Below are 15,012 nucleotides of genomic sequence, written 5' to 3' on the forward strand. Positions count from 1 at the left end.
AGTTGGACATGACTGAAACTGAACTGAACCAGCTTCCACTGGACAGTGAGCTATCCAAATGAACAAAACAATTTGATTTATAAAACATATTATTTGAACAAGGCTTTGAGTGTCTTCAGGGCAAGACCCATAGCTTATTCATCAGCATTTGCCCTATAGTGCTTCAAAGAGAACTTCTAATGTAAATTTGCCCAATAAAGGTTGAGGAAGGAAAAAGGAAACAGGGAGGGCAAGTAGGAATTGTGAACACTAGAACACACTGGTTAAGCATCCAGGATCAAAGGGCGAATTTCTACCCTTAGTGTAGAAACCTTATCTCGAGTTGGCTCTCTTCTCAGAAATCTACTGGGAGCAGCTTTTGTCCCCTTTAATCACAGTTGTACCTGTAGAGAGCAAACGATCTCTTTTCCAAGGCTGGGTGTCTATGTGTCTACATGGAAATATTTGTGTCGCCTCATTACCCCCTGGTAGTTCAGATGGTAAAGAATCCTCCTGCAATGCAGGAGACTTGGGTTTGATCCCTGGGTTGGGACGATCCCCTGGAAGAGGGCATGGCAACCCACTCCAGTATTCTTGCCTGGAGAATCTCCATGGACAGAGGAGCCTGGCGTGCTGCAGTCCATGGGGTCACAAAGAGTCAGGCATGACTGAGTGACCAAGCACACAACACATTATCCACAAGGAGACCCAAATTCCTAGCATTATTCCCAGCCTGACCTAGGGCCCTGTCTTCACCCACCTGCCTTAGAGTCTATATTGTAGCCACACAGAAATTCTTGCTTTTTGCTAAACATGCCATTCTATTTTATGCTTCATGCCTTTGCACCTGCTGCCCTTCCTTCCTCTCATCCCCTTTGAGCCAGTACTTCTAAATTGTTCAGGACCCAAGTAAAGGATCACCTCCTCAGTGATGTTCCTCCCTCCCTAACAGGAAAGTTGCTCATGCCCTTGGCTCTTATGCCTGACCCCGTTGTCCTTATTACAGAATATTGAGAATTAGTATTTATGTATTTACCTCTAGTACTTTGAGGATAGAGATTTATCTTTGTATTCTCATATGTAAGCCTAGAGGATAGGTACTATTATTAATTCCACTATTAACAAGAATATAGAAGCACTAAGAGGTGAAATAAGTTGCCCAACTCAAGACACACCAGTAACTTATATCCCTGTGCTGTGAATTTAGGGAATGTGGGCTCAGAACACACCCTTTTATCTACTTTGAAATGCTACTTTTCTTTTATCATACTGGTTTTTTTGTTACCTTTATTATGGTATCTATATTAATATAAATTCATATTCTTAATCAGCTAGATAAATTATTTATGTTTGTATATGAGTTATATAGTTAATAAGTTCCATTTTAAACTATTATTCTACAGTATATGCTAGTTGTTAAAATCTCCCCAGTAAATCTCTGGCATGCCCCAGGTGCAAAAGAAGGTAATATTGGTAGTCTTTTCAGCTCAGGGGAGATCGTTATTTTTATTCAAATTTCTTATTACTGCATCTTGTGTCTTCAACTAAATATTTGAATACCCCAAAACTGGACCCGTATTTTAACAGTCCCCAAAAGGACCCAGAATGGCTGTGTTCCTGATGGGCAGTGAAACTTTTGCTGAATAAATTAATGCAAGAAAGAAATGCAAAATTTCTTCCTTATTGCCACCCACCAGTAAGTTGTTGAAAATGTGATATCAAGTTGAATATTGAGGAGTTGACAAACTTTCTTGTTGGGGGTCCCACGTTTCAGAGAATTGGTAGTTAATTCGGATGGCAAAGATGCAGTGATTATTTGACCAGCAATCTCTCCTCTAGGTCTCCAGGCTTTCAGTCAAACATCTGGTGGCCTCCATCCTTATCACCTTGTAAATAACCAGCATTTCCTCTTCTCATTCCTGGCTGGCTCATTCTGAGCTCATTCTCTGCACTAGTCTTTATGCCAGGACATAGAAATAGAAACATTCTGGGTGGGAGAATCAGAATCCAAATGTACTACCAGTAATTAAGAAACACACTGCTACTGGGAAAGGAGTTTTGAGGGGGTAGATAAGCTGTAACTTTAAATCCAGAAGACCCAGGATTTAATTCCCAGCTCTGTCACTTAACTAGGTATAGGACCTTGTTCAAGTTATGTAACTTCTCAAAGCTTCAGTTTTCTTATTTAAAAAAAATTGTTTTTTAATAAACCAACTACCTGAGAGGGCTATCATGAAGGTTAAAGTTCTTTTCACTTAACCCATCCCCACTTTTTAAATAAAGACAAAATAATTGTCTGGATATTTTTGATATTTAGCAACTCATCCTCACCTCCCCCATGATTCCATGACCCTGGAGAGTTTGAGCTGCTTCTCCTGAAACGCTTATTCCTTAGCATGTGTGTGTGTGTGTGTGTGTGTGTGTGTGTGTAAAGCATCAAGCCTCCAAACTGTAGAACTACTACTTTTTGGCCTTTAAAATGAAATCTAGAGTGCAAAAGTCCTTCTTTTTTATCTTTGTCTTAAGACTAGGCCCTGAATAACTGGACTGATGACTTGTGACTCTTTGAATCAAATGCAATAGTCTCTTTCCAGTTCCATACTCTGCCAGTGACTATTTACTTCTCTGATCTCAAGTCCTACCAAGCACTTTTCATCTCCATCATCCACTTCTGGAAATTTCCCTTCACTCTTCTCTGTATGACTGAAAGTCTTCCTCAGATGCTCTAACTTTTAAAATACTCCCCTTATATCTTAAATTATATAATGGCATATCATCCATTAGCTCTGTTTGTGCACCATGCAGTGTTGGAAACAACACAGGCATTATACAAACAAAACGTATTTGGGGCTACTCTGGGGTCTGGCAATGGTGAAATTTCCTTAGAGGATGGTTGAAAAAAGATGCACTGCAGCCCATTTATTGAATAGAGCTTGCATAATCAACCAAGTAGAAAGAAATGTTGAGATGCATTTAACCTCATTAGTTTCAGTAGGACTGACTCTCTCCAATCCATCAGAGCTGAGCTACATTAGTGAAACTCAACTATTTCCAAATCTCATTTACATAATGGATGAGAAGTGAAATGAGCCCAATGCAAGGGGAGCCGCCCGGCGGCACTAAAGTTTATCACAATATGTAAGATTTCTTTTAGATCATTGCATTAAATTTCCACTAACAAGATAACAAATTAATTGTATTACTGTACTAGCCCAAAGTCTATTGAGTGGCGAGTACCAGTGAAGGCAGCAGCTGGGATTTCAAGGGCTGTGGTTGGGGAAGGATGCTCAGAGGGATATGGTGACTTTTACCTTAGCTTTCTTCTGCCCCTTTAAGAAATTCTAGGCACCTCTGTAATCTGATGGTAGACTTTGGCTTTATTAGTGAGGTAAGTAAGGATGAGTAAATCAACTGTATCAGACAAGCCTCAGGACATCTAGAAATTGATCATTCTGCTGAAATAAGCACTCTGTGTTTATTAGCTGGGAGTTCATCACTATCACTTCTCCTCATCCAATTCCTAAGAGATTTCAAAGCCATCATCATGGTATTAGCTCGTCTGACTGAACTACTAGAGATAAAGATTAGGAGATCTATCTAATGATGGGTCTGAGTTTCTGTGATTTTTTTTTTCTCTTCTATTGCAAAAAAGAGAGCTTTTCTGGTACACATTCTGTGTCTATATGTGTGTGCCTACACAGTCACAGTGTGTTTCCATTTTATAGGATGATTTCAAATAGTGGAACAAAGTAGGTGGTTTGAAGAAAGCCACACTCAAACTGTTAAAACAATGCAACTTTCTCACACATAAAGCTAAGACTACTTAAGGGGGCTGTATGCTGAACTGACTTCTCTAGTGACACAGTGTGTGCATACAGTGGGTGATATCTCACTGAGAGTAATTAGATTCTGTAACCACATTTATAATCCTAACATCCATACATGGCCAGACTCCTACAGATGGGTTCTTGAGAATGAGTACATATTCGACTGATCTTTCACAAACCAGCAAGTATGCATTTATCTATTTATACATATATTTATAGACACACATGCATTTAAGCTCCTGATATCAAGCTCTTTTCTCAATGTGGCTTCTAAATAAGCAGTAATCAAAATGCAAATCAGGTGACCCAGTTAGCATCAAGATCTGTATTGCCATGCAGATGTTCTCTGCAACTCTGTGTTCTAAAGGTAAAAAGGAATATACTACAAAAGATGCTTATATTAACAACTTCACATTAAGGAGAGTAGGGAAGAATCCCCCAGAGCCAGTGGCCTTACAGCTTGTATCACAATTGCCATTGTTGGCTTGGTCTGTTTGAAAGTTTCCCTGTAGAGTGTAGAATAATAAGCATGTACCAGGAGAGCAAGAAGACTGCTTCTGTGAAGCCTCAGATTGCAACCCATGTAACAGAAAGCCAACACACTGGCCTGAGACAGTCAAAAAATAAAGCTGGGGTCAGAGTAATGGCCCTGCCATCCTCCCTGTGTGCCACTGGGCAAAGCAAGATACATCCCTTTCTGGGGCCTCAGTTTCCCAGGAAGGACTGGACTAGTTCCTTTCCAACTCTAAACTGCCTTGATTTTCCTTTACTGAAGCTTCTTGGTGCTCATCTATTGATGAAGTCTGCTTTATGTGCATCAGTTGCAAATTCCTAACCTACCTGATCATCAAGGATGTAACAAAACCCCATACTTGGTGCAATGTGCTACTAAATTGTTTTAATGACCTGTAGGCATCCTTCCTTTGCTAGTATCTTTTGAAAATCCCTGTGTTATATTTTTCAGAGAAACAGGTACCACTTGACTATACCTTTTTTTTTTAAGCATTGGGCAGTTTTATCAGCATTCTGTTTGGTTACATCTATCTGTGCTTAGTCCTTCTGGGGTGTGTGTGTGTGTGTGTGTACACAGGAATTGACTTAGGTAGGCCAGGATACTAACCTGAACCTAAAAGTATCTTTGAACCTTGAGCTCAAAATGTGTCGTGTGTGTGTGTGTGTCCATGTCTATGTTTTTTTCCTAAGAAGAGGTTCTGATGTCTAAGATGCAGAAAGATTACAAACTTCTAACTCAAGATGTCTCCTCTTTGCATTTGTGATGTTTGCTGTATTTCCATTCTGATATCATTGGGCACATCTAGAAAATACCTTTCATCTGATGTGACTTTTTCACTGTAGGATTAGGATAGACTGGCTTCTACAGCATTAGAATTTACTGCATAAAGGAGTCTTTAATAAAATATCTCTTTGAAGTTCTAATAGACAAAATATTCTCTTCTCAGCCCATTTCTTCACTTCAAAATTAAGAGAAGCAAGAACAAATCAGATTGTTAGCGGTTTCTCTGAATCTGGACAACTTAGAAGAGTAGAGCTAGAATAGATTCTGACCAAGAGGAAACTGAGACACAGGTTCAATCCTTGAATTGAGAAGATCCCCTAGAGGAGGAAATGGCAACCCACTCCAGTATTCTTGCCTGGAGAATCCCATGGACAGAGGAGCCTGGCAGCTATAGTCCATGGGGTCCCAAAGAGCTGGACACAACTGAGTGATTAAGCATGCAGAGGATACACATGACTTGAACATATGAAATAAGTTTAAAATGAAACAATTAGTACTAAGACTGTAGTGCTGAGTAATAATAGTTAACACAGTTGAGTGCTTACTATATCTAGGCACCATAATAAATGGTTTTGTATGTGTTAATATTTCTGTTACTGGTATAACAAATTTCCACAAACTTGGTAGCTTAACCAACACAAATGTATTATATTACAGTATAAGAGGTCAGAAGTCCCAAAGAAGTCTCACCGAGCTAAAATCAAAGTATTGACTTCCTTTCTGCAAACTATAGGAAAGAATCTATGTTCTTGCTTTTTCCAACCTTCTTGAGGCAACTTGCATTCCTTAACTGAGGGGTCTCCAATCCCTGGGCCATGGACCCGTACCCAACCACAGCCTGTTAGGAACCCCAGCTGCACACCAGGAGGAGAGTGGGAAGCAAGCAAGCAAAGCTTCATCTGTCACTTTCCTTTCTCCCCATTGCTCATATTACTGCCTGACCATCCCCACCGCCCCCACCCCCATCCATGGAAAAATTGTCTTCCACAAAACCGGTCCCTGGTGTCAGAAAGATTGGGGATTACTGGGGAGGGTTAACTCATATCCCTCCTCCTCCATCTTCAAAGCCAGCAACTTAGCTGCCCCCTTACCCTACTTCCATCACCACATCTCTTTCTCTGACTCTTCTACCTCCTTTTATTTAAATGAACTTAAACTTTTGACTACATTTTGACCGTCTCGTTATCAAGGATATTCTCCAGATATTAAGGTCAGCTGATTAATTAACAGAATTAATACAACCTTAATTCCCACTTGCCATGATACATAGCACATTCACAGGTTCTAGGAATTAAAAAGAGGGGCATTATTTTCTACTACAATATATAAACTTCTTTAATCATCAGTAACCTCGTTTAGACAGATGAGGAAACTGAACACAGAGAGATGACATGAATTGCCCCAAATCACACAGCTAGTAATGCAGGTATCTTACCCCCAGAGAATGTGTTCTTCACCTGTATTCTGCATTGTGCTGAAAAAGGAGTTTTAGGTTAGAAGACCATGTGTGAACAGAAATAATTAGAGCAGCTTCCCCAGAAGGTTTGGGCCTAGAAGGAGAAATGTATATTCCATTTGTCCATTCGTCCATCCAACACTTTTGAGTATCTAATACCCATCAAGCTAAGTGCTGGGAAATCAAAATAAAGTTAGACATGGTTCCTGACTTTTAGATTTTGCAGTTACTTACAAGAATTGTCAGAGCAATGAACAAATAATTATGTAATAGGAGATAAATCCTATTGTAGAAGTCTCTCCAAGATGATAAGACATATATGTGGAAGGGAAAAACTAACTCTACCTAACCACAAGATGTGGGTTTAATTTTTCCCAACTACCTTTCCAAACATATGTTTTAGTATTTGGTTTTTACAACTCAGCCCAAGCACTCTTGTCTCAGTTTCACAAAGAAGGATTGTTATTTCTGCTTTTGTTCTTGTCATTTCCCAGTCCTGGCAGGCCTTCTCTCTACTTTTAGTTGTTGAATTCTACTTATTATTCAAGACTGGGCTTTTTGTGCTTGTATCTGTCTTCCTGCATGGACAGGTTTGCCCCATTCAGAGAAGGTTCTTGTTCCCTGTACTTAAAGGTACCTGGCACTTACAGGCTCTTAATGAATGTTGAATTAATATATGAGTGAACACAAGACCACATCAGATCCCACTGAGGTCTCATTTTCCTCCTAATTCATGGAGGACTCCTTTGGCTTCCTATCTCACTTGGTTTATCAGTTTTGTAAGTGTTTCTGTTTTATCCCACTCTCTACTTAACTCAACTTTCTTTGCGAAGACAGAGATCACATCTTCTGAGTTGTGCTATGCAGCACTCAAATAACTGCTGATTTTAAAATGACTGACTCCAGGCTCACTGAATAGCATCCTACTTACAAGTGACCTTGGCTGAACTTCATCTCTCGAGATCCTGAAATGAAGTAAAATTCATTTGACACAAAACACATGTTGATAGGGCATCACCAGCAATTGAGCAGGTTGTTCGCAGTGTGTAGGCTCGAGGAGAAAAGGGCGCCAAGAAGCAGCCCATGCTCCTCTACAAACCATGAACAGCGAGAGGGGTGCACGCCGCACAGGAAGTCATGCTTTATTCGAATGTTTACAATCATACCCTCTCTTTGCTAAGATCTGGGCCCTTGGGGATCTCCACCTAGGTGTCGTAGCTTTTACAAATTTACCCAAAGATTCTGTATGGGTCGCAAAAGTTCTGATTTTTTGATGATTAAAGAGGCCCTTTAGGATACTTCAGAACTCTTATAAAAAGTAACAGCTACCTTTGTGCTATGCAGAGGTAATTAGAATGTAATTCTTAGAAAACTTAGGGGCTTCAACTGTTTTGACCAGTGTCACATCCTTGGTATGGTAGATGTTCAGTAAATACTTGCTGAGTTAATGAATAAGATGATGCAACAAAAATAACATTTTTATTGACTCTGGCACAGAAGTACATTATTTTCCAAATCCATCTATTTCTTAATTCACTTTATTCCATAACGTGTATCCCCTTATCTACCATGACTGAAGTTCATTTGCAAACAAGAATAAAAGAGAAATGGGAGAATTCATACAGACAACCAGCATATGAGAAAAGGAATTAAAATCAAGTTATCAGGATGAGTTTCCTCTTGTGAAAAATACATACTGGTTTACCCAAAAGTCAATGTGTTAGGGAACAGAAAAGAACTTTGAATTGAGTCAAGAGGCCTGGATTTCAGCTCTGCTTTTTCCTGCACATGTGATATGTGAGCTTGGGCACTCACCTGGTCATCTTTGCCTTGGTTTTCTTATTTGTGAATCTGGAGTTTCACCCTCTGACTCTTGTCATCCATACATAGGGATGCTGCAAGGGGCAAATGGCATAATGCATATCATTGCTCCTTGAAAGATTAAAAGCCACTGACTGTTCATCAAAACATGCCTCTCAGTCCATGCCAAGTCCTACATTCTACTGTGAAAGGATCAAAAAGATGATGGAAGGAACTAACCACCCCAGTGGTGTCAGCTTCTCACTATGCCATTCTGAGTTTTGTCTACAGGAAACATCTGCATTTGCAAATCTTAGAATTAAAAAATTAATTAAGTTTATATTAATCGCATGCTGTTTTACAGATATATTGCTTTCTGTAGTAGATTTTACAAAATGAATTACATATGATCCCTGGATGATGATTCTATCAGCACTTTTAAAGAAAGTATGAAATGAGGACTCAGCCAGGAGTTAAGATCTAGTTTTTACTACTTCTTACCAGCGGTGTGATTTTAAATGAGTAATCTCACTTCCTTGAACCCCCATTTTCTCTTCTAGAAAAGAGGAGTAAATAGTAACTGTCCCACAAAGATTTGTTTGTTTCCCCATAGAGAACATGAGATGAGTAGATAACTAACTTTATAAACCTGAGCGACATACAAATTACTCTATGGTGAGGCTGGTTTTTATTATCCAAGGTCACAAAGCTCATTACAGGGATCCTGGGAAAATCAGCCACTGTTAGACCCTGCTTTTCCTGCATGACCCCTGTAACCTTGAGCAACCTGGGGAAGAGGTAATTGAACAGCAACTACTACTTCGGAAGAAACAGAATCAAGATATCGAAGCTATTGACTCAATATTGACTCACCCTTAAGGCAGTAAACAATGCTTTGGTCTCTGACCTTTCCGCATCCTGGGGCAGTCAATAACCTGGCCTCTAGATGCAGCGTCTGCCACAGATTCTGATTTGGGAGTACTTTAACCTTGAACTGAGCTCCAAGTAACCAAGGCAACAGGAAGTCAGCTTCTGCATCAGAGGAGCTGGAATCCATAAATCAAGTCTCTAATGCAAACACAGTGTGCAGGTAGAGGTTTAAGAGGATAAGTGATCTATGAGAAATTACCTTTGAAAATGAGTGACTATCCCTCGATAGGCTATGCACAGTTTCAAAGACTTTTTTAGAAAATTTATCAATCAAGGTCAACAGATTATAGTAGAATGTTTTCATTTAACTTTTTTTATTTCTCTTTGGCTCATCTCTCTTAATTATGAACAGATGTTGGATCCACGAGGTTATTAGCATTGTTATTTCCTCCTTTAAAAATGTACTGGCCTCCAGATAGGCAAGCCTTAGTACAGTTTGTCCTGTGTTGGGGTTTGGGGCTCCTCTGAACACATCTACCATCTTCGTACAGTCTGCTGTCTGAATTTGACAGAGTAATCCTTTCCCAGATCAAAGCCATCATTCATTGCCTTTCCTCATGCCCCAGTATAAGCAGCAGGGCCACACCTCAGTGGTCTAGTCAGGACAGTGCTGAATCTGGCTTTCTTCATGACTGATCTCCAGCCTCAAAAATCTTCCTCCCTTGGAGAGAACAGCCAGACTCATGCTGGAAAGGAATTTGCCAAATACCCCACCATTCTGCTGTCACCTAGCATTTGTGAGAACTGGTTCTGAAATGTTTCCCATTTGTCTGGTCCTTTGGGTACCTCTCCATGGCAGCATCAGCTGCCACCCGGAATGAAGGGAAGTCAAGACTTCCAGTGGCCAGCCTGTCCAATGCTCTCTCCCAAGGAGAAGTCACCCATTCCAGTTTCCTGAGACCTCTGCTCCTAGACAGAGTTTGTGAATTGCTAGTACTGTTATATCAGCCTTAGTTTACAGTTTATCTAATATTCTTGCCCACATACACTACTTCTGGAATTATTTCCCTAGTCCTTTCAAAACTGGAATATGTCTGAGAAAACATCAGGATTTTTTTTGTTTTGTTTTCAATTTGTTTTCAAATTCATTGGATGGCAATTAGTAAACAGTACTATAATCTAGAAAATCCTAAATTATCTAGGGCTTTCAAGATAGCTAAATAGTGACCATCTGAATTATAGAGTGTTCCAAGTGTCATTTTATTATTTTTAACATATTCTGTAATATAAACACTTGAGTAGCAAAGTACACCCAAGAGAGGTGTGATCAGATCCATTTTAATGGCATGATGTGGATTGTGAATCTCTGTTTGAAAAGGGTACAACCAAAATGGCTTAAAATCACTGTGTTCCCAAATGAAAGTTAAATATCTGCCTGCTAATCCTGTTTATGGCTCAGTCCTTGTGCATGTCATAATTTGAGTAAAGAGCTACCTGCCCCACCTGTGTCCACAGGTACAAAGAGGACAGACAGATCAGGGAGAGGACCTAGAATCCAACAGACCTCTGGCAGCTTAAAGTTCCAGAGGTATACTGTGCCAAGGATGCTTGCGCCCGTTTGACGGGAACAGGGCCAGGGTGGCGCAGGGTACCACTGTGGGGGATTCTCCTAACTTAGGCTTTCTCTCCCATTGCTAGATTTGTTAGCCATCCACAGTCAAAGTGCATCAGTCAGTCTACTCTGATGACCATACTCTGATAGATCACTAGGGTCTTTCTAAACTATGTGTATGTTCTCAATGGAAAAACAGTTTAAAATATGTTTGTAGTTTAAAAAGTATTAACACTAAAGAAGGCTAAAGAGCAGAAGTAAAAACTCCCACACTAATCTTTCCTGTGCTCTCCTTCCTCGGAATAACCACAGTTAGCTATTTGGATGTATCTCCTGGCAGAAGATTCTGTTTGCATTTTACATATATTGCCTGTGTTTACCTTGCCTATCCCTTGCACACCTACATATTTTCAAACAGGCATCATCCAGGGGTCATTTCCTTGATTGTTGCACTTCCTGATTTCTTGGTGGTTGTGCCTTCCAGTCTCTCTGTCATAGAACTTGATGTTTGTGCACCCCCACTGTCAAAACTCTATGAAATATGAAATCAAAAAACAAAAATGGTATTGTTATTTACAGCTCCTCAAGTGGAAGCTTCAGAGGTTTGGGGTGGAGAGTAGGAGGAAGGTCAGTTCAGTTCAGTTCAGTCGTTCAGTCGTGTCCGCCTCTTTGTGACCCCATGAATTGCAGCACGCCAGGCCTCCTGTCCATCACCAACTCCCGGAGTTCACTCAAACTCACATCCATCGAGTCGGTTATGCCATCCAGCCATCTCATCCTCTGTCATCCCCTTTTCCTCCTGCCCCCAATCCCTCCCAGCATCAGAATCTTTTCCAATGAGTCAACTCTTCGCATGAGGTGGCCAAAGTACTGGAGTTTCAGCTTTAGTATCATTCCTTCCAAAGAACACCCAGGACTGATCTCCTTTAGAATGGACTGGTTGGATCTCCTTGCAGTCCATGGGACTCTTAAGAGTCTTCTCCAACACCACAGTTCAAAAGCATCAATTCTTCGGTGCTCAGCTTTCTTCACAGTCCAACTCTCACATCCATACATGACTACTGGAAAAACCGTAGCCTTGACTAAATGGACCTTTGTTGGCAAAGTAATGTCTCTGCTTTTGAATATGCTATCTAGGTAGTAGAAGGTAAATGAAAATGTCAGTATTTCTTCCTTAGGTGGTTACAGATGCCTTTTCCAGGTGTGATACAGGGCCTCTGTGTCCTCAGTGTGAAGCATGCTATTGGTAGGCGGGGTCATGGGCAGATGTTGGAAGATGGCCAGTGCACCAAGATGACCCCTGAGTTTAGCATCTGGCTGCTTGAAAACTTCCAGCTCTGACAATAAGAGCTGGATGAGTTTAGTCAGTTATCTCTTAACATCCCAGAAATGTGTTGACCTCTTCTATAAAATTAAGAAAATAGTAATCTCTACACTACATGCTTCACAGGGCTGCTGTTAAGGCCCAAGTAGGCAGATCTCACTATGGAGGTACGTTGACAGTCTAGGAGGGACCAGTGTCACTCAAGTTGGTTGGATGGGAAAAAAGGTCAACAATTGCTATTTGTTGTTGTTGTTGTTGCTATTTGCCACTTCTTGTTGTTGCTATCAGTGGTCTGTAGCCTACAAATAAAGAAATTCTGAGTAGATGACCTTTTGACATGGATTCAGATACCTCCAGTCTCTGAACTTAGGCTTAGATGAGTTGGAGAGTGATTTTCTTTTTTTTTTTTTTTTTTGCAGTTAGGGATGTAGAAGGTCCCCAGAAATCCCTGGTCATGTCAGGTAGGAGAACTGAGGCTTTGCTGGCTGGTTTTAGTTTGACCTGTGGAGCAAGTTATAATAGTGATAGTAGTAATAATAGCAATAATCATAACAGGAAATCAATAATCATAACAGGAAACACATAGCATGGACTATGTGTCAGACATTGTTCTGAGGCCTTTACTTTGATTGACGTATGGACGCTCCAAACCACCCCTATGAGAGAATGTGGTTCCATCCCATCTGCACAGTTAAGGAAGCTTGAAGCTTGGAGAGGTTAAGCAACTTGCTCATGATCACACAGCTGAAAAGTAAGAGGGCCTGGATTTGAGCTCAGGAAACAAGGCTCCAGAATAGTTCTTATAATGTGTCATGTAGTAAATTTCCAGGCCCATCCACAGGCACCTTATAAGAACCTACCCAGGCTTTTCAGCATCATAAAGAAGGGACTATTATGACCAGACACTCAAAGGCCCCCAAGTACAACTCTCACTTGACCTAATGACTATTTATACAACAGTCCCCACAGGGCATCTTCTGCCTCCAGAAGACTGACTTCTTGCCTGAATCATCTTCATTCCCCAGCCATGACTTAGGAGACATTCTCCTAAGCACTAAGAATGCCTTTCCTTCAACCATGCTGCTCTGGGAAGCCTTTCCCCACTTCTTCCCACACTAACCCCTTCCTCCCAGGCACCTAGAATGAATAACATGCAGACCTGCCCACACTTGTTGCCCAGTTTTTCCTTTTCATTTAGTCTTGTCTCCTCAGCTGACTGAGATGAGAAGCCTCGCTAGGATGGGGTGCACTTCTCCCCTCCATGCTGTGTATACCACAACCTCTGTAAAAAACAGGCTTCTTGACCCATGGAAGGTAAAGTGTACACGATGGATAACTCCATTAGACCTGTGCCCTGACCCCTACTTCCAGGTAGCCCACCCAAATGTTGTCACCACTGACAGCCACAAAATCAAAACCAGTCATGCTTCTAATTCATTTTTTTTTCTTTAAACATTCTAAAATGTCATTCTTGCAGCCAAAGTTCAGATCATTTGATGATGTGACCTTGGGTCATTTTCAGATTTTTATGTTGTCTGTCTTCCTGTTTCTTTAAAGTGACTGTAGGCTTTGGGGTCATTGTTTTTTTAGGGATACCAAGTCCCCACTTAAAAGTGGACCAAACGGCAATGCATGGTAAGAACGAGAGCTCAGCGTCCACCGTGATGACCAGGAAGAAGCCAGCCACGGTGGACAGTGTTGCGATCCCACCTGCCCCAGTGTTATCTCTCCTTGCTGCATCGGCAGCAACGTCGGATGCAGGTGAGCACTTCAGATGCTTTGGATTTACCCCAGGGAAAGTGGGCGTGGCGAAGCCCTCTGGGAATGTGCTGCTGAATACAGGTAAAACTTTTGTGCTCAGCCAACCTCCTGCAGATGCTGAGCAGGGGCAAGGTTTCAGCACTGGATTTTTCAAGTGGGAGAAGGTCTAAGAAAGGAAGGAGATCATCTCAGAACCTAGAAGCAGAGGCCAGTGAGTAACAGTATTAATCACTGAAGCCTTCGTAATTACTAGCCTCGGCATAAAGGACCTTATATGTGTCATCTCATGTAACTCATAAAAGAGCTCTCTGGAACAAATACGTGCATCTTCATTCCAGAAGAGGAAGCTAAGGGTAAGGAAATTTGCCCCGGGAACTTTGAGACAGTCAAGATTCCAACTAAGGTCCAAAAAACATGCTCTCGACCGCTGCATTTCACTACCTCCTGTGCTCACCAGGGTTAGGAGATAATAATCAGCGCTTCCCTGAGGCTCAATTCATTCTGCCTCATGATGTCATGAATTCCTCAATAGCCACCTGGCTCCTCACTAGCAGTTTATAAAATACAAGCTCCTTACTCAGACATCCCTTATGCTCTGCCTTCCATTACTTCACGCATCATCTCCTGTATCAACCCCAGTATGCCAGACTCATCCCTACTGCCAGGAAGGAAGACCTTGCGCTTGGCTTAACACCTTTCTTGAGGACAGCCTTACTTAATTCCTATTCACGTCCTTCAGATCTTCAAGGCCCAGCAAGTAAGTCACACCTTCTCTGAATACCAATAGCGTCCAGCATCTCTGTCATGCATTTGGACTGCATAAGAAATGCTTCTCTTTAACTTTTCTCTCATGACAGAATTGTATGTACCTTAGAGATAGAACCCATGATTTAGATTCTTCTGTCTTCATGGCACACAGAATGATGGCACATTCCATAAAATGTGTTGAATTGATGTACTGGTAAATCTTAGGCATATTGCAGTATTTAGAAATGCCTATTATGATTAGAAGCCCAAGAAGACACTCATTATTGATATTCACTCTAAACCCATCTTCCTCCAGGCAAGAATACTGGAGTGGGTTAC

At 41.1% G+C, this 15,012-nt stretch overlaps 1 protein-coding gene across 3 annotated transcripts in view; it reads left to right on the forward strand.

Annotated features, from left to right (window-relative positions):
- SETBP1 (SET binding protein 1) overlaps window positions 1–15,012 on the forward strand; it is a 408,011-nt gene that overhangs the window by 365,048 nt on the left and 27,951 nt on the right. For all 3 annotated transcript variants that reach the window (XM_055559771.1, XM_055559773.1, XM_055559772.1), the window contains exon 5: window positions 13,756–13,926. In XM_055559771.1, coding sequence (XP_055415746.1) covers window positions 13,756–13,926 — 171 coding nt within the window. The remainder of the gene's footprint in view (window positions 1–13,755; window positions 13,927–15,012) is intronic.

Source organism: Bubalus kerabau, chromosome 21, assembly GCF_029407905.1.
Source record: "Bubalus kerabau isolate K-KA32 ecotype Philippines breed swamp buffalo chromosome 21, PCC_UOA_SB_1v2, whole genome shotgun sequence".
In the NCBI taxonomy this organism is placed as follows: Eukaryota; Metazoa; Chordata; class Mammalia; order Artiodactyla; family Bovidae; genus Bubalus; species Bubalus kerabau.